General features: G+C 51.2%; 5 protein-coding genes across 7 annotated transcripts in view; 3 read left to right on the forward strand and 2 right to left on the reverse strand.

The window, feature by feature from the left end:
- The first annotated feature begins 88 nt into the window (after positions 1-88).
- LOC111141798 (neuralized E3 ubiquitin protein ligase 2) lies at positions 89-2,139 on the forward strand. Of its 2 annotated transcripts, none has more exons than XM_022494616.1 (2): positions 89-988; positions 1,931-2,139. In XM_022494616.1, exons 1-2 carry the CDS (start codon positions 247-249, stop codon positions 2,044-2,046), a joined length of 858 nt encoding a protein of 285 aa, XP_022350324.1. In that variant the 5' UTR covers positions 89-246; the 3' UTR covers positions 2,047-2,139. The 2 variants fall into 2 exon arrangements, with proteins under 2 accessions (XP_022350324.1, XP_022350325.1); XM_022494617.1 differs by having other exon boundaries at positions 1,917-2,032.
- A 235-nt stretch (positions 2,140-2,374) lies between these two features.
- On the forward strand, positions 2,375-5,181 carry LOC111141799 (spermatogenesis associated 25). The gene is made up of 2 exons (XM_022494618.1): positions 2,375-3,319; positions 3,702-5,181. The coding sequence occupies exons 1-2, from the start codon at positions 3,199-3,201 to the stop codon at positions 4,331-4,333; spliced, it is 753 nt and encodes a 250-aa protein (XP_022350326.1). The 5' UTR covers positions 2,375-3,198; the 3' UTR covers positions 4,334-5,181.
- Positions 5,182-5,252: 71 nt separating this feature from the next.
- Positions 5,253-8,042, reverse strand: LOC111141796 (zinc finger SWIM-type containing 1). The gene is made up of 2 exons (XM_022494614.1): positions 7,959-8,042; positions 5,253-7,000 (listed from the first exon to the last, which is right to left on the reverse strand). The coding sequence occupies exon 2, from the start codon at positions 6,852-6,854 to the stop codon at positions 5,484-5,486; it is 1,371 nt and encodes a 456-aa protein (XP_022350322.1). The 5' UTR covers positions 6,855-7,000; positions 7,959-8,042; the 3' UTR covers positions 5,253-5,483.
- Positions 8,043-9,411: 1,369 nt separating this feature from the next.
- On the reverse strand, positions 9,412-19,724 carry LOC111141616 (zinc finger SWIM-type containing 3). The gene is made up of 2 exons (XM_022494312.1): positions 19,332-19,724; positions 9,412-11,820 (listed from the first exon to the last, which is right to left on the reverse strand). Exons 1-2 carry the CDS (start codon positions 19,484-19,486, stop codon positions 9,885-9,887), a joined length of 2,091 nt encoding a protein of 696 aa, XP_022350020.1. The 5' UTR covers positions 19,487-19,724; the 3' UTR covers positions 9,412-9,884.
- A 129-nt stretch (positions 19,725-19,853) lies between these two features.
- The window catches only part of LOC111141409 (acyl-CoA thioesterase 8), a 12,173-nt gene continuing 10,113 nt past the window's right edge, over positions 19,854-21,913 (forward strand). The window contains exons 1-2 of one of the 2 annotated variants that reach the window (XM_022493933.1): positions 19,854-20,100; positions 21,357-21,493. In XM_022493933.1, coding sequence (XP_022349641.1) covers positions 19,982-20,100; positions 21,357-21,493 — 256 coding nt within the window. In that variant the 5' untranslated portion in view covers positions 19,854-19,981. The remainder of the gene's footprint in view (positions 20,101-21,356; positions 21,494-21,913) is intronic. The other variant, XM_022493934.1, reaches the window with a different exon arrangement.

Here is a 21,913-nt window from a genome sequence, read left to right on the forward strand (position 1 = left end):
GGTCGTGTCGCGCGCGCCAGCCATCAAATGATCCAGATGTGGGCGGCCAGGATCCCTCGGCCTCCCGGTGGGCCCCTGTCCAAGCGGGATGGCTGAGCAAGCGGCGCTAGGACCCCAGGGCAGAGCCTCGGGAAGGGCAGTCGGGGGGATGGGAGGGTTACCTTACTTGGTGCCCCCGCGGTCACCCTCTGAGCACGCCTCCCAAAATAGCCCCCGGCGCCCGCTGGCCTGTCTCGTGGCCGGGAGATGGCTGCTGTCTCCGACCCCGTGGACTTGGGAGCGGCCTGGAGATCCGCGCGTCCCGAGCCCCGTCCCACCCGCTTCCACCAGGTGCACGGTGCCAACATCCGCGTGGACCTCTCGGGGACGCGGGCCACACGCGTGGAGAGTTTCGCTCACGGCGTATGCTTCAGTCGCGAGCCGCTGGCCCCGGGACAGGTATTCCTGGTCGAGATCGAGGAGAAAGAGCTGGGCTGGTGCGGGCACCTGCGCCTCGGCCTGACCGCGCTAGACCCCGCCACTCTGGCCTCCGTGCCCGAGTTTTCGCTGCCCGACCTAGTCAGCCTCGGCCACACCTGGGTCTTCGCCATTACGCGCCATCACAACCGCGTGCCCCGGGAGGACCGCCCGGAGGCAGAGGCACTGGCCCCCAGCCGCCCCCCAGCCCTCCTGGTGGAACCGTATCTGTGCATCGAGCAGTTTCGCATTCCCCGCGACCGCCTGGTGGGTCGCAGCCGGCCTGGGCTCTACAGCCACCTCTTGGATCAGCTGTATGAGCTGAACGTGCTGCCACCGACCGCGCGCCGCAGCCGCCTGGGCGTTCTTTTCTGCCCACGCCCGGACGGCACTGCCGACATGCACATCATCATCAACGGCGAGGACATGGGCCCTAGCGCCCGGGGGCTGCCAGCCGCCCAGCCCCTCTACGCAGTGGTGGACGTGTTTGCCTCCACCAAGAGCGTGCGCCTGGTCCAGCTCGAGTATGGCTGTAGGTATCCCACCCCCTGAGCAGCGACCCCTCCTGGCCCAGTGTGGGAACAGGAACTTGCTAGGATTCTCAAACCAGCTAGCAAGACTTCTGTTTGTCCAGCCTTAGTTTAGAAGTTAGGGAATCAGACTTGAAATTCTGCCTTTGCTTGGGATCTTGAACAAGTCACTGCCTGGCTCTGGGCCTCCGTTTCGCCATCTCAGCTGTGATCTATTAGGTTGCTTGCTTTGCCAGTGTTTTCTGTATTAACCTAGGGCAGGGATTTTAAACTGTCACACCTGGGCTGCCTTGGAAGTTGTGTGCTTATTAGACAAATGCTCCTGGATTTGGGCATACCGGTTGAAAGGCATCATAGGCTCCAGATTGTTCGTGTGATCTGGTCCTTTATAGCCTTCTTAAGCCCCCCCCCCCTTTTTAAGATTTATTTATTTATTTATTTGACAGATCACAAGTAGGCCAGGGGGCGGGGGCAGGTTTCCTGCTGAGCAGGGAGCCCGATGCGGGGCTTGATCCCAGGACCCTGGGATCATGACCTGAGCCAAAGGCAGAGGCTTTAACCCACTGAGCCACCCAGGCGCCCCTAGCCTTCTTAAGCCCTTTATTATACCTCTGATCATTTTATGAATTCAGTGAACTAGAACCCACTCTTATGTCAGACCTGTGCTGGAGGCCAGGTGTGCACAGGTGAGTCAGGCACACTGCCTGTGCCCCCAGCAACTGCTAAGGGGGGGTTCCAATAGAAACAGGGCTGCAGCATTGTGGAGGTTTTGAAAGAGGTGCTATGTCAACCACATAAACGGCCTGTGATGCAGGCTGGACCTAGAAAGCAGAAGGGACTTGCCCAAGTTAATGACAAAAGGAGAACCAGGACCTAGGTCTTCTGGGTCTCAGCCTCAGATGCCCCTCCAGTTAAGTTTGCCTCTGACAGCATTCTTTCCACAGTGCCGTCCCTGCAGACTCTCTGCCGCCTAGTCATCCAAAGGAGCGTGGTGCACCGGTTGGCCATTGATGGGCTCCACCTGCCGAAAGGACTTAAGGATTTCTGCAAGTACGAGTAAAGGCCTGCAGCGGCCCTAGAACCGGGCCACGAGCATGTCCTGGCCCCGGAGCTGGCCAGGCCTGGAAATAAACTCAGCTGATGCTGACACCGATCACTGGACGGTCTCCTTGCCCTGGAAGCCCATTAGCAGCACTTGTAGAAACGTTGAGAGTCAGCAGGTCAGAGCAAGACAGGGCATTTTATTTAGTTATTTTTAAGATTTAATTTGAGAGAGAGCACATGATCAGGGGCAGAAGGAGAGGGAGAAGCAGCCTCCCCTGCCGAGCAGGGAGCCAATGTGGGGCTCCAATCCCAGGACCCTGGGATCATGACCTGAGCCGAAGGCAGACGTTTCACTGACTGAGCCACCCGGGCGCCCCTAGACAGCATTATAGACATCACCTAGACCAGCGTTCCTAGTCGGGCTGCTCATTAGGGTTATCTGAGATACACTGAAGAGCTGATGCCCCAAACCCCATCTCCAGAGATTCCCATTCTGATTGTTGGAGGATTAGGCCTACACGTTGTTCTTTTGTAAAAGCTCCCCAGAGATTCTAATGTACAGCCAGGATTGAGGGGCATTCCCCTAGGATAGAGGTCTTGACTTTGGCATATAGTATAACCACTTGAGGGACTAATACTAACTGGGTCTGACCCAGGGGTTCGGATTTAATTGGTCTGGGAGGAGGCTGGGCATCAGGATTTCTGAGCGCTCCCCAAAGAATTTAATGTCCATCCCAGTTTGACACCCTGGACCAACGATTTCATTCTGCAGATGGGAAACCGAAGCCTAAAGACGGGAATGTATTCTGAAGTCACATAGCAAATGAACGAGGGCAGAGCACTCCTTCTCATACTGCAGAGCACAAAGCACTCGCTTCTTTATTGGTATCTCTGATCATCTGCTTCCATGACAGATAATCTCATTTAATGCTCACGACTTCTGGTGAGGGAGTATCATTACTTCCATTTTACAGAGGAGAATATCAAGGAACAAAATTATCCAAGTGACTTGCCCAAGGTAGAGGTAAGAACCTAGAATGTCCAGTTCCTGGTCCAGCACTCTTTTAACCCCATGCTATTGTCATATACAGGTTCTAGAATGAACAGGTCAGTGCTGTGAGGTGGGTTCCAGGTGTAAAAGGGAGGGACTATGAGGTGACATTCTAGAATGGTGGAAGGGGTAGGACAGGAGGCAGAGGACTGTTCCCTCACAAACGGGGGCTTTGGGGCCGCCATGTCCTATTTCATGTCTCCACAAACTCATCAAGGTCTTCCGCCTTCCAGCCAAGGTGAGAGAGGGGCTCCTGGAACTGGAGGGGGCACCACAACTTTCCCTGAGAACTTGTTTTCCTGGCTCTGGGGAGGTGGAGGTTCTGCTGGACATTTCTGGGCTGGCCCTGGAATCAGTTCTCTGAAGAAAGCCATTCCAAAAGGTCTTGCCAGTAGCTACCTGCTCACTCATTCATTCAACAAACACTTCTCCATTACCTACTCGGTGTTGGGGACTGGGAGTGCGGAAATGAGTAAAACACCTAGTTCCCAACCACTAGACAGCCCTGTTGGGCTGGTCTTAATCACTCCTGTTTCCAGTACTCTGCTTCTATGCCCTGCCCCTCAGGGCCTCCTGAAAGACACTGAGAGTAACATTCCATCTCGTTCCTGTCTCTACAGGTGGGGCTGCTTCTCCAGGCTCATCCCTTGGCCTCTATAGTCCTATAGAGCCAGTGGTGGTGGCCTCTGGTGGACTAGGCCCAGTGAGCCAGAAAGCTGAGCAGGTGGCTCCTGTTGCCCAGGCCTGGGGCCCAGCCCTGGCAGTGCCGGAAGCCAGGGGCTGCCCTGGGGGGGCTGGCTGGGAGCCACTGCAGCGGAAGGATTATGGCCGATACAACCACAGATTCCCCCTCGCAAGGCAGCCGGAGAGCTTGGGCTGGGAGGATGGCTGCTCCAGAAGCAGAGCTCCCCGCCTGGGTGGCCCCAGCAGGCCTGGGCCCCTGCTGCTGTGTGGGCTGTCACCAGGGGTTCTACCGATGCCCTCTGAGGCAGGGGGGAAGGAGGCCGGCTCCCAGCCTGACATCTGCATCCTTACCCTGGCCATGATGATCGCAGGCATCCCCACTGTGCCTGTCCCAGGGCTTCGGGAAGAGGACCTGATCCGGGCGGCTCAAGCTTTCATGATGGCCCATCCGGAGCCAGAGGGGGCCGTGGAGGGGGCGCGGTGGGAGCAGGCCCGTGCCCACACAGCCTCTGGGCAAATGCCCCTCATGAGATCCAGGAGAGGCCAGCCTCCTGGCTCCTGCTTGTAGCTGGATGAAATAGCACCAGACACACAGGGCAGCTTCTCTGTATGGTTTTTGGGCGGACAGAATTGGGAGTGCCTGTGACACGGATGGGGATAGCGTGGTGGTATGAACCACTCTTGTCAATACAAGTTTTTCATCAGGGCCCAGACCCAGGAACTTTCTCCAGATGCCAGTAAGTCAGGAGACGGGACTTCTCAGAGTAGTTACAATGAAAATCACCTGAGGTAGAGGGCCCGGCTTGGAGTGGAGGCCTCTTTTGTCTTGTTTCAGGATTTGATCAAGATTGTGGTGCAAAGTCCTAGGCAGCGTGAATTTTCCTCTTGCCTGACATTTCCCAGCCAGCTGAGGGCAAGTGATGGGACCGGTGTCAAGGAAGGAAGATGAACACTTGAGCGCCCACTGGTCATGGGCCCATTACAGGCAGGCTCTCCTTTAATCTCATCAGTGCTGGGAGGATATCCATTTTTACAGATGAACAGATTGAGCCTTTTGAGGGGTGACTTGCCTGATGTCCCAGAGCTAGTAAAAGGTACAACCGGGCCTCAAAAATCAGGCATTGAAAGAACTGGGATTTGCACATAGTGGCACACTCCAAAGTCTATTCTTTGCATGATATTTGCTCTGCTGTCTTCTAGAAGATACAAAATGAGACGAGGGCTGGAATAGGCAAATGTGATTTTAATGACCTCCCTGTGGGGGCCAGGGAACAAAGGCTGGGATCCACCTCCTCTCCTCTGTGGGTCCAGTGAGTCATCTAATGACTGGGGAAGCTGTTACCAAGCCCCTGCCCTTGATCTCCACCCAGTACCTTATCCTAGAGCAGGGCCACCTGTTTCTAAGGCCCTTGAGCTAAGAATGGTTTTTAATCATTTGAAAAGGCTGCCAAACCAAACCAAACTGAGAATATACAACAGAGACCGTGGCCAGCAAAGTCTAAAATATTTACTGCCAGGCCCTTTACAGAAAAGGTTTGCTGACTCCTGTCTTAGGAACTAGACACATTTTAGGTAACAGGCCGCGGTAGAATAGAAGACCCTTGTCCTTTCCTGGAAGGAAGGCCCACGGAAGTCTAATAGTGTGAGTGTGTGTTGTGCATGTAGGGGTGGATGTGAGCGGGTATGTGTGCATGAGCATCTCTGGGCACGGAAGGTAATCAGAGTTGGACCTGCTCATAAGGGCCGATCCAGCTGTCGGCCAGCTCCCGCAGGGTGCTGTACCTCCGTTCAAACTCCTCCTGGCTGCAGTGCTGCAAGAGCTGACCCACCTCCTCGGTGAGGAGAGCCACGGCCAAGTGCTTATCCAGCGTCTCACTCCACTTGCTGCCCAGAATGTTGTCTAGACTGGCAGCACAGCCTGCTGTCCACTGGGCGGGCAGCATGTCGGGCTGAAGCACCTGGTGGCGAGCACTGAGCATGGCCAGGATGTGGCGGCAGGGCAGGCGGAAGGCCTGGTGAAAGTAGCAGCTGCAGCTGGCAGGGGGCTGGGGCTGCACCCGATGGGTGTCCTCCAGGATCTGGATGTTCACCTTCTCCGAGCCGGAGCCGACGAGGTGCACAGATTTCTGGACCACAGCAAGCTCCCCCAGACAGAGCTGGGCGGCCGGCCCCGTGCAGATGGCATTGAGGGAGTGCTGGATGCGGGCTTCTACCAGCCGCTCCACTTTGGGGCTTTCCGGGCTGACGTCTAAGGGGGCGTGACTGTTCTGGGGACTCAGGCCCAGGCTGAAGCTCGCCTCGTCTCCCGCATTCTGCTGCATGTACCGGAGCAGAGAGGCCATGCCTTGTTCCACACAGGGGGTGGTGCCGAAGAGCTGGCTGAGGACGCGGGTGGTGACCTCCAGGCCCTGGAAGTAGCGGCTGCTCTCAGCTCGGCTTCGCCAGCGGTGCGCCAGCCAGATCCGGTCATTGAGCAGCCAGTGGGAGTGGAGCTCGGGCAGCCGGGCCGGAGGAATGCAGCTGCTCAGGAGTGTATACAGCTTCCTCAGGTTGCCAGCGGTGGCCGAGCACATTGTGCTCTGCAGGGCACTGAGGAGCACCCTCTCCACAGGCTGTTCGAGGGACAGCTGATAGAACTTGCCCTGGAGGAACTTACAGATGTGAAAGGCTGAGAGCAGGACCTCAGCTGCGGGGAATTCCATAGCGAGGGTGGGCAGCGGGAGGAAGTGGGGATCCACCAGGATGGTACAGACTCTCGCCCATGCTGGGTTAAACTTCTTGAACACCTGGAACATCTGGGCCAGGCCTTCAGCATCCTCCTTGGCTGGAATGGCGAAGTAGACTGCCCGGGCCAGATGACCCTCCAGCTGCACCCGAGGTCCATCTACCAGGAAGGTATATAGCACCTTGCCCGTTGGGTTATAGGTCCGGTGGATAAATAAGATCTCAGGGAAATGGGCAAAGACCCCTTGCATTAAGTGGCTCTGGTAGTTGAGGGTATCTAACTGAGCAGTCTTGCTAACCTGATAGAGCAGCATAGGTGGGTTTGGGTCCTCAATCAGGAACTCATTCAGCATTGTCAGGGCCATGGGGGAGATGGGAGACGTCTAGATGCCAAGGTCAAAATACTTTCTCCGCAAGACTGCTGTCCAGGAGACTCTCAAGGTCTCAAGCTCCAAGCAAGCTGAAGCGTGAGGCTGGGATGTAGTTCCCCGATCTTGTTCCAAAGATGCGCCTATGGAGAGGAACAGAATCTTAAGGAGACAGTAGGGGCTTGGCTCCTCAATTATTCATCCAGACAATATTGCTTACTGTGGATCAGCACTGTTCTGGGGGAGATGCATGATAAACATGTAAACAGATAAAGATTTAACAGGCAATGAAGGTTGCAGAGAGCACAAAACTGGGTAACAGGTAGACATTAAGATGGGAGAGAAATTTAGCTAAGGCGGGAAGGGAAGGTGTCTCTTGGTGGGGAGAGAGGATGACATTGGAGCTGAAACCTAACTGATAAGCTGGCCATGGAAAGATTCAGTTCTCAGAGATTTAAGTGGGTGTGAGGGGTGGAGGTGCATATGGCCTCCCCACCCCCCTAGATAGCTTTTTAAATATTTGTTTAGCTCTTTATATTTACAGATTACCGCTTGGCATCCATTCTTCCATTTGGTCCTAGTATATATAAGAGAACCTAATTGCGCCCCAAATTGTATGATTCCAGGCAAGTCAGTGACTCTTTCTGAGCCTCAAGCCCTTGAACCACGAACAGGGGCTATCACATGTGCTTGGCTTCTCCTGCCTCTCCATAAATCCCTCTATTAACTGCAGTACTGTGTTTAAAAGCTTCGTCTATTTGGCCCTAAACCGGGTTACTATCCCCATTTTACAGATGAGAAACTGAGGTTCAAAGAGGTTAAGTGACTTTCCCACCATTACTCCATAAGTAGCTAGAAGCTGAGTCTTTGGCTCGGGATCCTGACTGCTTTCCAAAGTACCTGAGGTCCAAACACCAGAGTGGGGACGCGGCCTCTGACCTCTCACCTCTAACCCGGGTGGGAGGATGTAGATATCAGACGTTCCCATTCGGAGTCCGGCCGGAGCCAGAAGAGAAGTCAACCTCCCACCCCTTTGGAGCTGTGTCACGGCTGACCGCGATCATCAATCGCCTCACACCTCCACCCTTCAGAATCACTTACCCACTGCCTGGCTCCGTCGCCATTTCTCCCTATTTGACCCTGCCTCTGACTCTGACTGACCTCTAGGCTCACCAACCGCGGCACCAGCTTCGCCGTGACTTGGGCCAATGGCCTGAAGAGTTCGCGTTCGGTTTGGGGGGATTAGACCAATCGTAGCCCGGCGATTTGTGGGCGGGTGCTGTTCCTAGGGTTACGAGGGGCTCGGCTGGCGGTGACCAATGAAAGCCCGAGGACACTAGCATCCACGCGAGCCTGAGCCCTGAGGCTGGAACTCCGAAGCCCCGCGTCTGTTGGCGGGGCGGGGCGGGGTGGGGGTGGGGGTGGGAGAGAAGACTCTGGAAGGCCGTGTTACTATGGAAACTCCTCCGAGGCCGAAAATGAAAAAGGAAAATAAATAGCAGTGCTTTATGGATTTTTCTTTCTTTTCTGGTCAAATTCCAACCTCCTCCCGAGGGGTTGGGGGGTGGGAAAGGCCGGCTATGGGACTGTACTGTCTTCCGCCTGATGGGGAAACTGGGGCCCAGGTCTCAGATTCTGCCTTCTCCACCAGGGGTCAGGGGCCCAGCCATAACAGTTGAGGAAATCCAGATCTCCTTATGAGAGCTGAACCTTGTGTTGCCTAGCCCCACCCCCTCCAGTGTTTTACAGAAGAAACCGATCCAGAATGGCCCTGTGACTTGAGGTCATGGCAGACCAGTGCAGGAGCCAAGACTGCCACCTTTGCCCTCGGTTCCCCTGAAGATGACATCTGGGAAAGCTGGGTAGCTCCCAGGTTTTAAGTGATTAAAACTATAAACTAGCAACAACAGAAGCCCATACTGGGGCTTAGAACTGGAAGGAAAATGCTCTGTTTATATAAATCTAGAGGGTAAATTGGGATTAGAACAGACCAACACTTATCTTTACAGATGAGAAGCCCGAGGTTAAAGAAATTAGAAACTTGCCCACAGTCCCCCTTCAAATATAGGCAGTGGAATCTGGCTTTAGGTTCCCCCTGCCCCACATCTATTTGGCTTCCTCCTACTAGAATTCTAGGCAGCCTGAAATCCGTGTTGAAGCCTTGATTGGTAGGAAGAGGATGAAGTTGGTGGTGGACTGCTAAGACTTTGAATTTAAGGCATCACGTGCTTCGCACTCCACAACCTCCATTACATTCCTTCCCTGTTCAGGCAGCGCGCATTTCACCTGCTTCTTTGATTTTACACTTGATCTTAGCCAAAAGGCCGAGAAGCGATGCTTCTTTGATTTTATTAAAAAAAACAACACAGGGGTGCCTGGGTGGCTCAGTGGGTTAAGCCTCTGCCTTCGGCTCAGGTCATGATCTCAGGGTCCTGGGATCGAACCCCGCATCGGACACTCTGCTCAGCAGGGAGCCTGCTCCCCCCCCCCCCACCGTCTGCCTCTCTGCCTACTTGTGATCTCTGTCAAATTAAAAAAAAAAACCAAAAAAACAAAAAACCCCACAACTTTTATTTAATATGAATAAAAATAAGTACAAATAACAGAATCTTTGTAAAGAGCAGCAACAGTCAAGGATCACCCTCTGTCCCTTTGTCCCTGAAAATAGGTCCTTTTACCAGGTATATTTTGTCTCACCCAATCCTGGGCAGGAGTTCATCTCTCTAATGGTAGTAATATCTGTCTCAGGAGTCAGGGCAGAAAGAGGGGTGACCTTTCAGCACGGGGATAACTTTGGCCTTGACACTGAAGGAGGCTCAGGAGGAATGACAAAGGTAGGGCAGAAAAGAGGTGGATTCAAAGGACTGTCACACAGTGGGGTTCCTCTTCCCCCTCTTGTAACAATCTTCCTAGCCCTACCTAGGAAGACACTGGTGAAAATGCTGACCCCTGGCATGTCCTGCCTGCCTTGAGTTCCCAGACTTCCAAGGAGAGGGGTCTGTGGTCCAATGTGCCAGTGCAAGTGCTTCAGTTGTGAATCATGGCTCCAGCGAGAGGGAGTCCCTCCCCTTCCTCTGGCTTTCCCCAGAGGAAAGGGAGGCGGCCCACATCCTTGAAGTCCTCTGGCTGCTGACTGGGCTCAGGTGGCTGGCAGGGGTCCGCCCAGATGTCCACGATCTTGCGCAGGGTGGAACAGCGCTCCTCCAGCTCTGGCCCCTCGGTCTGCATGAGCAGGTTTGCTAGCTCCCTACTTAGGTCCTGAATCATGTCATTCCGTCCTTCTTTCCCAGGCTGGCCTGTGTTTAGGACCATGACGGGGTCCCGGAGCTCCCCACTGGGCCCAAGGAGGTGCTGGTACCTCTTCTGCCACCGACGGCACACCATGGCTTCTCCCACGGGCTTCTGGCTGGTGTGCAGCAGGGCCAAAATGTGCCGGCATGGCAGGTGGTACCAGCGTTGAAAGGAACAGCTGCAGCTACAGCCGTCTTTGCTCACCTGGTGAGAATCCTCTAGTAGCTGAATGTCCACCGAGGAGCCAGCCAGGTCCACCAGGTGAGTGGAGTTCTGTACCACCTCCCACTCATTCTGGCACAGCTTATAGGCCAGTTGGGAGCCACTGCCGTGCAAGGCGTCTAGCATGCCACCCTGGGAGGGCCGCATCTGTGGCTGCTGCTCCAGCTCCACCTGCTGTGCGCCTGGCTTGGGCTCTTCCACGGCGAGCTTGGTGAGGCTCCCCCAACAGGCTCCGAATGCCTTCTTGGGCTTTGGTGGTACACTGGCTGGCCGGGCTCTCTTTAACTTGGGAGGAGCTGTGGGCAAGTTCTTCAAGCCTTTGGTATTAAAGAAGTCTATATAATCCACAAAGCGGAGGATGCAGTCCGGCAGAGACTGCTGTTCCCGGAAGAGGCTGGACACCTTGCTGGTGACCACGTCTAGGCTGTCCATATACGTGTTACACGCGTGCAGGCCTTTCCTCACGTGCATGTACCAGAGCAGTTCACAGGAGAACCAGTGGGCCTGCAGGAAGCCGAAGAGCTGCTCATCTAGTAGGGCTTGGGACATCTGACGGAGATTTTGGAGGCTGGCGTCAGAAGTGACAAACACGGCCTCCCGCAGGGCTTCCTTCATGAGCCTTTTAAAGGATGGATTTGCTGAACTCCGATGCAACTTCTTCTCCAGGAGCCGGGTGGTGTGGTAGATGGAGAGGAGGATACGCGCAGCAGGGAAGATCTCCTGCAGGATGGCTCCGTGAGGGAAGGACGGGTCCACAAACACCACCTTGACCTTGGGCCAATCGGAGTTGAACTCTGTGAAGATACTCAGCATCTTGGCCACGGAGGTAGCTGTCTCAGCCTGAAGCACAGCAAAGTGTACCACGCGACCCTCTCGTTCCTTGTTCTCCACTAAGAAAGCATAAAGGATGTGGCCCTGGGCATTCTCCACCCGGTGTAGCAAGAGATTCTCTGGGAAGCGGATGAACAGATCGCTCATCTTGCTGCTCTGGAAGCTGAGCCGGTCCAGGTCTTGGCTGTTGCCCACGCTGAGAGAGGCCATGGAACCCTCATCCACCTTAAGAAAGTTCTTCATCACTTTTGCTATCTTGGCCAGGTCAGAAGGAGTGATGCCCTCCTGCTCTGGCTTTGAGGGTGCTTGGGCCTTATCTAAGCAAAATGATGGTTCAATGGGGGACTTCTCGGCCAGGTCAAGGTCTTTCTTGATCGCAGACTTCTCAGGCTGGGGTTTCTGCAGGCACACTGTCTTTTGAGATTTGTCAGCGGTGTCTCCTCTAGGACCTGCAGGTTTGGAGTCAACATGGATATGCTGGGTGTTGAGTTCACTGATGAACAGTCTGTCCAGTTTCTCATTATATCGCAGAAGCAAGTACGCTGGGCACATGTCCGCCTCTGAGGTTCTCTTCCTGTTTGACTGAGTCCGAATACAGACAAATTTCACCTGCATGTATCTAGAGAAGGTAGAGGTGACAGTGAGAAAGGTGCTGCCGGCCCCTTTCTCTTAGAAGACAAGACCCTGGGGATGCCTGGGTAGCTCAGGTAGTTAAGGGTCTGCCTTCCACTCAGGTCATAATCCTGGGGTCCTGGGATCGAGTCCCACATTGGGCTCCTTGTTCAGCAGGGAGCCTGCTTCTCCCTCTTCTTGTGTGCTCTCTTTCTCAAATAAATAAAATCTTAAAAAAAAAAAAAAAAAAAGACAAGACCCCATAGGAATACAGTGGCTGGTATGTGTCCCAGAGATCACGAGGCAGTGTAGGATGTAGGGAAGGGAGAATGACATTCACACTCCAATCCCAAAGTGTTCGACTCTTTTATCAAGACCCTGTCCAACTAACACGGCATTCATTTTCATCATCCGCAGTTCTAAGCCCCGCTCCTTTCATTCACCCTCTATGGCCCATCTGTAGTTCCCAATGATTCAGTGTGAGGCAAGACACAAGGGAAAACAGACAACAGGCAGTAGCAAAGGGCCAGCTGGCTCCTCACTGTTTAAAATGTCCCCTTTAGGGGAGCCTGGGTGGCTCAGTGGGTTAAAGCCTCTGCCTTCGGCTCCGGTCATGATCTCAGGGTCCTGGGATCGAGCCCCGGGGCTCAGCGGGGAGCCTGCTTCCTCCTCCTCTCTCTGCCTGCCTCTCTGCCTACTTGTGATCTCTGTCAAATAAATAAATAAATCTTTAAATAAAATAAAATAAAATGTCCCCTTTGGGGGCACCTGGGTGGCTCAGTGGTTAAGCGTCTGCCTTTGGCTCAGGTCATGATACCAGGGTCCTGGGATTGAGCCCGGCATCCGGCTTCCTGCTCTGCAGGAAGCCTGCTTCTTCCTCTCCCATTCCCCCTGCTTGTACTCCCTTTCTAGCTGTGTCTCTCTCTGTCAAATAAATAAATAAAACCTTAAAAAAAATGTCCCCTTCATTCCTGCCTTTGCCTTCTCTTCCTCCAGACAGTAAAGATACAAGTGGCCCTCTCTCACAGTAAACATCTCTATTAATCTCTCTTTTACTTAAACAAAAGTGTCCAAATCCTAAGAGAGTCTGAGAACCCCTGGATCAGATGATCTTCAGGTCCCTGTCAGCTTTACCATTCTAGGCTGATAGTGAAGATTCAAAGGAGAGGGGTGATTAAATTGAAAATTTGCTCTTTTCCTATCCCCATTCGACCCATGCTTCAAGGCCAAATCAGGTCCCACCTTCTCCAGGAAGGCTTTGTGGATGTCTTCAACCCACAGTTAACTGCTCCCTTTTCTGAATTCATAGCATTTATTTAACATAAAAGGCTTAAAAGGGGCACCTGGGTGGCTCAGTGGGTTAAGGCCTCTGCCTTCAGCTCGGGTCGTGATCTCGGGGTCCTGGGATCGAGCCCTGCGTCGGGCTCTCCGCTCGTCGGGGAGCCTGCTTCCTCCTCTCTCTCTGCCTGCCTCTCTGCCTACCTGTGATCTCTGTCTGTCGAATAAATGAATAAAATCTTAAAAAAAAAAAAAAAGGCTTAAAAACTTCTTAAAAACTTCTCTGGGTGGCAGTAAACAGTGGAGAAGCTGGAGGCTAACTGCCTGGGTATTAATCAGGGCTCCACCACTCAGAAGACTATCTTATTAAGATTGTTATGAACATTAGGGATACCTGGCTGGCTCAGTTGGTAGAGCGTGAAACTCTTTTCTTGGTCTTGTAAGTTCAAACCCCATGTTGGGTGTAGAGATTAGTTAAAAATAAAATCTTAAAAAAAAAAAAAAAAAAAAAAAAGATTGTTATGAGGGTTAAGTAAGACTCAGATGTAATATTTAGCCCAGAGCCTGGTTCAGCCTTTTATTTATGCTAAAGAAAAGCCTGCTGCTGTTATTACAACTCCTATGCCTTGTGACTTTCTCTTGGGTGTTTATAAAGTACCTTTATAATTGGATGGGGCTGTCATCAAGTGGCAGGACTGAGTTATTTGGTGTATTTCAAGCACCTAACACAATGCTATTCTTTTAACAGATGCTTATCAAAGATGTTCTGATAAATGACGCATAGACCGTGGGTGGGATGGGTCACACCCCTGCTCCTCAGGGAGTGTCCTAGCCACCAGGAAAGGGGAAAAAATCTCAGCCCCTGGCATGACGTGACACAGCCTGGGCACTTCACTAACCCTTTTCCAAACACACTAATCTAGCTGGTCCTGTCTGCCCACCCCGTGGGGTAAGCTTAGAAAAACAGGATATGTCAGGCCTGCAATAACAGGGTGGAGGGGTCCAAGGCTGAAAATGCCTGCACATTTGAAAATGCCCTGTTGCGTGCACAGGGCGGCAACACTATCCCCAGCTCAGGCCAGGAAGGGGCCGGAGCAGCCCAGTAGCATGACAAGGCCAGTCAGTGGTGACTGGGGCATGGATTCTGCCCATCTCGGCAGCCCGTCCTTTCCCACCCCCTCACCATCTTATTTTTTGTGCCCTAGAAAGACAAACTGTCTACAGCTTCCTGGATTCACTGTGCTGGGTCTCACCTCTCTGCCTTTGCTTGTGTGTGTCTCTCTCTGGGATGCCCTTCCCACCTGCCTTCATCTCAAAGTTTACTCATCCTTGACTACATGCAACCATCATCGTTTCTGGGAAGACTTCCCCGAGCCCATACACCGGGCCCTACCCTTTTGCTGGCTCAACATCTTAGCAGAGCCCTAGCTCATCAAATTAGATGGACTTCATGCGCTCTTAGTGCATGTTTATTAGGCTAGTCCAAAAAAAGACACTGGTGAATCCCAACCAGAAAGGTCTTTCACTTCTTTCCTGGTTCCATTAATGACTGACTGTACCTCCCAGGGTAGAAACCTTGGCATTCTTTTTAACTCCTCCTTTTCCACATCGATACCCAATACGTTAACAATCCGTTTACACGCTTTCCTATCAGTACTACATGTATTAAGGTATTATATGCCAGGCTATATTAAGCCCCTAACATGCACCATTTTAGACTAGGAAAGAGGTTCTATTATCCTCATTTTATAGATGGGGAAACAGGCTTAAAAGTGTTCTTAAGGATACCAATCTGGGATTTGAACTAAGCCTGCCTGATGACAGTCTGTGTAGTTAACCCTTATACTGCCTGTCCACTTTCAAAATCTCTCTCCTTTCCCAGAATTCTCATTCTTACCCTCGTCAACTTGACCCTCAACAACTAGTTGGGTTCAATTAACTTCCTTAAAGATCTCTAAACATAAAATTCATGTTGTCATCATGCATTTCAAACATCATGGGTAGTGGGTTGAAGCTTGTTTTCTCCCTGCTTCATTTCATCTTTTTAATTGAGACATAACCTACATACACCGAAATATACAAATCTTTTGTTAAGAACTTGGAGCACTGCAAGTTGTTTTAATCTGTACTTAGTTGTCTCGCGGCTTAAAGCATCACTCCCTTGAAGACAGGCACAAGGTTTCACACCTTTCTGAATCTCCCTTACTGTTTTTATCTTAGACTGCTCAACCAGGATCTGGAGGAAGGGAGTCAGCCAACCTTGCTTCCCATCTGCTTTGCTGGTGTTTGCATTCCCTCCTGGATAGCGCTGCCAGTGTGCTCCCAGTGTCCGCTCCCACAGCTAGCACACACCAGGTGCACGAAGCTCGAGTACCAAATGAATGTTAAATGATTGACTGCAGAGCACAGGAAGTTATCCTCCTAGAACATGAGAAGTATACTAGGAAGACCACTGGGAGCATTCCATCAGAACACTCAGCTTCTAGTCCTAGCACTATTCCTTTTCCTAACTATGACTATGAACAAGTCCTTTGTTGAATTTCAAACAATTACCAAGTCCTGTTACGTACTGAACATTAGTGGCTCACAGGGCAACACAACATAATTAGATAGTCTCCACTCTCGAAGTCTAGTGAGCAGAGAGAGGCTCACATAGGTAGCCAGTGAAATCAACATTAAGTGACTGGTTAAAGAAAAGTATAAGCAACATACTTATACCTGAACAAAGAGTGATTCACCCTCTGGGACTGGTACAGATTAATTTTACATAAGATTTAAGGCTTTTGTGCATAAGGCTTTTGATTAATTTTACATAAGATTTGTGTCATTGTGTGTAAATCACACCTTCAGCAATGAACAGGATTTTTATGGGTGGAGTAAAGCCATTTTAGACAATATAACTTGAGATAGCAACAAGATTCTGAGTCAGAAGATCTTTTAAGTTCCAGCTCTACCAAAGTACTAGCTGTGTGAACCTGGACAAGTCATTTCACTTCCTCTGAGCCTCCAAATCCTTTTCTGTAAATACAGAAATCACAAGAGTACTGGTCTATGAAAAGTCAGTACCTCATCCAAAACCATCCAGAACCACTAAAAGTGAATTCACGTAAAAGGCTGTGAGTGGATCTGTGGGTTGTTACTCAAGAGCCCTTAGCCCCTTCTTCATTCTAACAGAAGGCTAACTTAATTTGGGTTGCTATTGCTCCCCCACATAGCTAAGTACTTCAGGGGTCGTCTAAGCCAATTAAGGTAATCTCATTAGGAATAGGCAGGGTTACTGGCCCAATTCTGGAGAAAGAAAATGATAGGAAATCCGTAGGAAACCAAGGAAGGCTTTTCCCTTTGGACATGACTCCTGCATTTGTGCCATGTGGGAGCCTTCCTGCAGGCAAAGCTGAGACCTGAGGACGGCAGCGTGGAGAGACATAAAAAGCCTGGGCCTTGGAAACAGTCACCTTCAAAGGCCCCCCTCTAGGCTTCTAAGAAATAAGCCATTTGAGTCAGAGTTTTCAGTTAATTGCAGCCAAAAACATCCCCCAGAAATAACATATCATAGTGGAAAAAAAGATTTCAGTGGAACTGAATTGTGAAGTTTGAATTATATTTATTTAGGGGCAGGTGGCTGGCTCAGTTGGAAGAGCATGTGACTCTTGATCTCAGGGTAGGGAGCTCAAGCCCCATGTTGGGTATAGAGATCACTTAAACAAATAGTTAAGAAAATATAGGGACACTTGGTTGGCTCAGTCTGTTAAGTGTCTGCCTTTGGCTAGGGTCATGATCCCAGGGTTCTGGGATCAAGTCCCGCATTGGGCTCCTTGCTCAGTGGGGAGCCTGCTTCTCCCCCTGCTTGTGCTCTCTCTTGACAAATAAAATCTTTAAAAAATATATTATATTTAACAAAATGTAGGTTATAATGGCAGCATATACCAATTCTTAAAATAATCAAAATCAAAATCCTACGGATTTCCTATCATTTTCTTTCTCCAGAATTGGGCCAGTAACCCTGCCCATTCCTAATGAGATTACCTTAATTGGCTTAGACGAGCCCTGAAGTACTCAGCTACTTCAGGGTAAGTAAGTTGACTTACAGTGTCAACTGTTGGTTTTTTTTTTTTTTCCTGATGCATTCTCCCCAAACACTATGATACTTCATTTACTGTCTCAATTTTACAATATGGAAAGGTCAGTTTTAGGGAAACATTCCTGGGCTTTATCAGGCTTCCCAAGGGCCTAATTTAATTCTTTACTATGCATATCCTTTGTCAAATTCCTATCACATCATCAGCCTTGTTGATTTCCCTTCTTCCCTTGTTCACAGGTGTCAGGCTGAGAGTGATGAAAGGAATTCTCACTCATTACTTTCAGAGACTTCATTAAGTCCTACAGCTCTTGGAGATGTGTAATTTCAGTTTGCACTTAGTTTTATCTCCATTGTGTTATCCTGATGTTTACGACATCTATTGATTGGCCAGAAACTGAGTGCCAAAGATGCTAATGGGACCGGTAGGGATAAGCAGGACATTATTTAGTAGTGACTAATTTTATCAGTGCCTGGTTTATTAGCAAGAGTTTTGCATGACATCTGCTTTCCTACCGGGCCTTGTGACTATGCACACATGGAAAATGAAAACCCAGATAATAAGGGCCTTGTTCAAAGGGTGTGATGAGGATTAAATAAAAACAATGCAAGTAAAGTACTTAGCAGAGTGTGTGGAATGCGGTCCAAACAAAAAGGTAGCTATTACACTGAACAGCAATGGAAAGAGATAGGAGACTACTTCACGGACTGTTTGAGTACTATCAATCCCCAAAAAGACATAACAAAAAGAAAAACACAACAGCCATATACAAAAATGAGAGGGGAAACTGGGCATAAAAATCAGAGAATCTCCCAGTGGAATGGGACTTTTGGTCACTTAGTGACAATTCCCATACCGCATTTGCCTCTTGAAGTACTGTGTCCAAGTACCACTTTCTAACATGTACTAAGTTACAGCTCCGGTGAGTACTTACAGAGCACCAAGTTTCTGCTCCTACATGCATTTTCTTACTTCTTCACCACACCCACCTCATTTTACAGAGGACAAAATGGTCAGAGAAATTAAGTCTTGCCCAAACTCTAGGGTAAAACCTGTCTTTTGGACTCCTGAGCTCTTCCTTTTAACCACCAGTGGGGTTCAAGGCAGGCTGCCCCAGGATTTGCCACTTTGGTATGTGGATTATTTTGAGCTGAATACTACCGAAGTCCAACAGACTCAAGAAGAGCTCTTCACCTCTCCCTTAACTGGTTAACGTAATGGAGACAGGGAGCCCATAAAGTACTTTGAGTTGGCCCCCTTGGAATGTATTCAAATTTGAACTGACTTGCAATTTTTAAAAAGTGGAGATACTGACCCAAAGCCTGGATTTCTGACTTCTGCCCCCAAGTTCTGACAACACCGGCTCTTCATTTTCACCTGGCGGCCATTAGCTGGAGTTCATTAGATAGGGCCTGCTCTCCATTTCGCCCCAGTCACACCTCCATGGTCCCCGCTAAGAAGACCTGATGTCTGTTGTCATTTCATTGTTCTTTCTCTAATGGTGAGATTAAACGTTGAACTTTCTTCCACTGGGCTCTTTCACCTGACCCCTGAAGATAATGGAGTTGTCAACCCTTATCTTAGCCTCTCGGCCAGTTTTCTCAGCTGCCAAAAGGGAAAAATAGCATTTATCTATAATTTTCCATACAGCCCTGCGGGGGAAGTCATGCACACCAACGACAGGGAAGGACGCCTGGGGCATGGGAAGTGTTTTTAAAAGGGCTGTTAATCTCAGAAGCTCAAGAGCCGTGTACAAAACGAACCAACGAATGCCTGAGCAAACTAACCAACAACGACCGCGTTAATTGCTTTGTCCAGAGAACACTGATGAAGTAAGTCATCGCGAAGGCGTTTTTATCTATTTGTGAAGACAGTACTTTGTATGAGGGATACTGCAGGTGCTCAAAGAATGGGGCAAATTGCAGCTATTCTGGGAATTCCGGGAAAACTGTAATGGAGTGAATGAGTGAAGGGAAGTGGGTGGTCAAAAAGCAGTGCCTGGGAAGGTTTTGCTCTTTTCACCAGGAACAGGCCAGCTGCTTACTCGCCTGCTGGAGACCTGGGCCCAGCTGCACTCCCTCCTCCTCCAGGCCTCCCTCCGGGTGACAGTCGGGCTCCCTCCCCACCCTTCTGCCCCGCCCCCGCCCCGCCCCGCCCTTACAGGATGTCCTCGCGGATGGAAGTCCCATGGTTGAGGTTGTGGAAGCGGACGGAAACGCAGTCCCTGAGAATGAAGGAGCACCTGTTCTCCTTTTTGTAGGCGCTGAAGCACTCCTTGAAATCCTCGTAGGTCTTGAAGCAGCTGCCCAGCTCCATGGCCGCCCCCTCAGCCCACACGAGGGGCTGTCCCCAAAATCAATAGCAGGGTTCAGAGGTCACACTATGAGGGCCTACAGGCTAACGTGTTCAGTGTGCCTGAGGGTCGGTCCCGACTGAGTGGCCTGTTACGGAGCTTAGGAGGAGCCCTAGAACCGAGAGGGATATGAGGGTCTGGGGGCGTCTTTGCTATTTGAGGAGAAATGACATTCAGCGCTTATTATTCAGCCCCGGGTTCCGCCCCCTCACAGTCATACCCAATCATACGCGGGATGCCCAGACTGGCAATCATTTTCTCCAATCGCCAGAGAAAGATAGCCGGCTCTCGCGAAGACTGACAGGAGCACCGGCCAATCACAACTTGGATCCCGTTTCCTCAGCGTTGGCAGGGGATTTCCGGTTACTGGAGGAAGCTGCCGGAAAAAGCTCCGCGTTCAGTGCGGGTCTGTTCGTGTTCGCTCAGCGCAGTGCCCTGCCCCACAGCAAGTGAACCCCATGTCGTCCCGGCAGGCTCCAGAGGACGAGCAGGGAGGCGGCGATCCCCCAGGGGACCTCCGCAGCGTCCTGGTTACCAGCGTGCTCAACCTCGAGCCGCTAGACGAGGATCTGTTCAGGTAGCCGGCCGCATCTGGCTCGCATCCCTCCCGTTGGGACAGAGGCTTCTGATCTCGACTGCAGCCTCCGCGTTGCCCCCTGCTGATAGCCTCCTGGACGAGGATGGGTTCTGCGCGGGATGCAGGCTCTGCCGCGTGTGGGAGAGCTGACCTGCCCTCGCTGCCCTAGCTTCGTCCCTCTGCGCGCCAGGTCTGCGCAGCCCCGCCACTAGGAGGTCCTAGCAATCTGGGCTTATAAAGTGGTGGCCTAAGACAGCCGCCTCAGCAGCCACCCTTGAGGAGTCAGTGTCCCTGGGGGAGCGAGCCCAGAAAGGGTGGTGACTTGTCCAAGTGCACGCAGCTGATCAGGTTTAAAACTTACAAGCAGCTCCTTGCATATTCATTGTCCTTTTCCTCTTACATACCTCGTTCCCTCCGCCACTTGAAGGGATCTTGTAGCTCATTGCTCTTTCCGAGGCCTGAGCCAGTTTCCTTCCAGATGCCACCTAAGTGCTTTCTGTAGCTAGAGATTTAATAGTTTCGTCCTTCAAGGTTCCTACTGGCTTTTCAAAAACAATCTTAGGTGTTAACTTCCCTTTCCCCTACTTAATGAATTACAAATAACTTCCTGGAGGGCTACTTGGAATCCATTGTATTAAAAAATGTTAACTTAGGGCTGGGCTGGGTTCCTCGGTAGGAAGCTGCAGTTTCACCTTTGGGGTCTTAGTTTCTGCATCTGTTCTCTGAAGGGTCAGACTGGAAGCCTGAGGGCTCTTAGAGTTCTAGATCTAGTTTTTGGAAGAACTGGACCGTCCAGGTGGCAGGCTTTAATGCAGTCCACCCCCAGTTCTTCGGGTTTGTCTTGGTCCCCTAACAGCCTTGACAGTCTTCTGCCTTATCCTTGAATACAGCATTGGAGGAAACACTGGACCTGGGGACAAAAGATGCAGAGACTGCTAGGATTGGCAATATTTAAGTTGTGTCACCTTGCTCAAGTCACTTTCCCTCTCTCTGATTCCTGTTCTCTTTGTGTAAATAAGGGGATTGGTTCTTTATCTTCAACCGAAGCCCACAGAAGGGTTGGGCAGTCTTGAAGGCCTTGAAGTTCTATGTGTGCTGTATGCAGAGGCAGGGTATTTGCCTGGGAGAAGGGTTCATGGCTTTCACCAGATTTCAGGAGGATCCCAGAGAGATCCTGCCCTATGGGCTTAATGATGGTTGCAGGATTTGGCCCCACGTTCTACCCAAGTATTTCCTGCTTTCCCCTCACCCCACAGAGGAAGACATTATTGGGTACCCACAACCCAGCGGCTGTTTGGAGGTCAGATTGTGGGCCAGGCCCTGGTGGCTGCAGCCAAGTCTGTGAGTGAAGACATCCATGTGCACTCCCTGCACTGCTACTTTGTACGGGCAGGTAAACTGTCTCCCCCCTTATCCCCAACCCAACCCTGATGGCCCAACAGCCACTTCTTACTGTACTTGGAGGGCTGACTGGGGAGAGGGAGGAAGGACAGTGGTTGGGGGAGAGAAACTATTAGTTGATTCCCTTTAGGGGAGCCTAGAGGGACAAAGCCTGGGGCCAAGAAGAGTGTTGGACCTCACACCTCTTGAGATCACTGAGCGCTTGTTGATGGTGAAAGTGTTGCGGTTTAGAGCAAATGGTCCAGAAAGAATTCTTGAGATGTCTTTGGTGCAAAAAGGTGGTTTTGTTTGTTTGTTTTTAAAGTTGTATTTTTGGGGTGGGGGGTTGCCTGGGTGGCTCAGTCAGTTAAACTGCTGCCTCCAGCTCGGGTCATAATCCCAGGATCCTAGGATCAAGCCCCCCCCCCCCCCC

Source organism: Enhydra lutris, unplaced genomic scaffold (assembly GCF_002288905.1).
Source record: "Enhydra lutris kenyoni isolate GAN:26980312 unplaced genomic scaffold, ASM228890v2 scaffoldscaffold6, whole genome shotgun sequence".
In the NCBI taxonomy this organism is placed as follows: domain Eukaryota; kingdom Metazoa; phylum Chordata; class Mammalia; order Carnivora; family Mustelidae; genus Enhydra; species Enhydra lutris.

Excerpts from the sequence above, each read along its gene's own strand:
- LOC111141799 (XM_022494618.1), top strand. The coding sequence starts at position 3,199 with ATGGTGGAAGGGGTAGGACAGGAGGCAGAGGACTGTTCCCTCACAAAC. Across the intron at positions 3,320-3,701 it reads TCTTCCGCCTTCCAGCCAAG|GTGGGGCTGCTTCTCCAGGC; the intron begins GTGAGAGAGGGG and ends CTGTCTCTACAG.
- LOC111141796 (XM_022494614.1), bottom strand. The coding sequence starts at position 6,854 with ATGGCCCTGACAATGCTGAATGAGTTCCTGATTGAGGACCCAAACCCA.
- LOC111141616 (XM_022494312.1), bottom strand. The coding sequence starts at position 19,486 with ATGGAGCTGGGCAGCTGCTTCAAGACCTACGAGGATTTCAAGGAGTGC. Across the intron at positions 11,821-19,331 it reads TCCATCCGCGAGGACATCCT|ATACATGCAGGTGAAATTTG; the intron begins GTAAGGGCGGGG and ends TACCTTCTCTAG.
- LOC111141798 (XM_022494616.1), top strand. The coding sequence starts at position 247 with ATGGCTGCTGTCTCCGACCCCGTGGACTTGGGAGCGGCCTGGAGATCC. Across the intron at positions 989-1,930 it reads GGTCCAGCTCGAGTATGGCT|TGCCGTCCCTGCAGACTCTC; the intron begins GTAGGTATCCCA and ends TTCTTTCCACAG.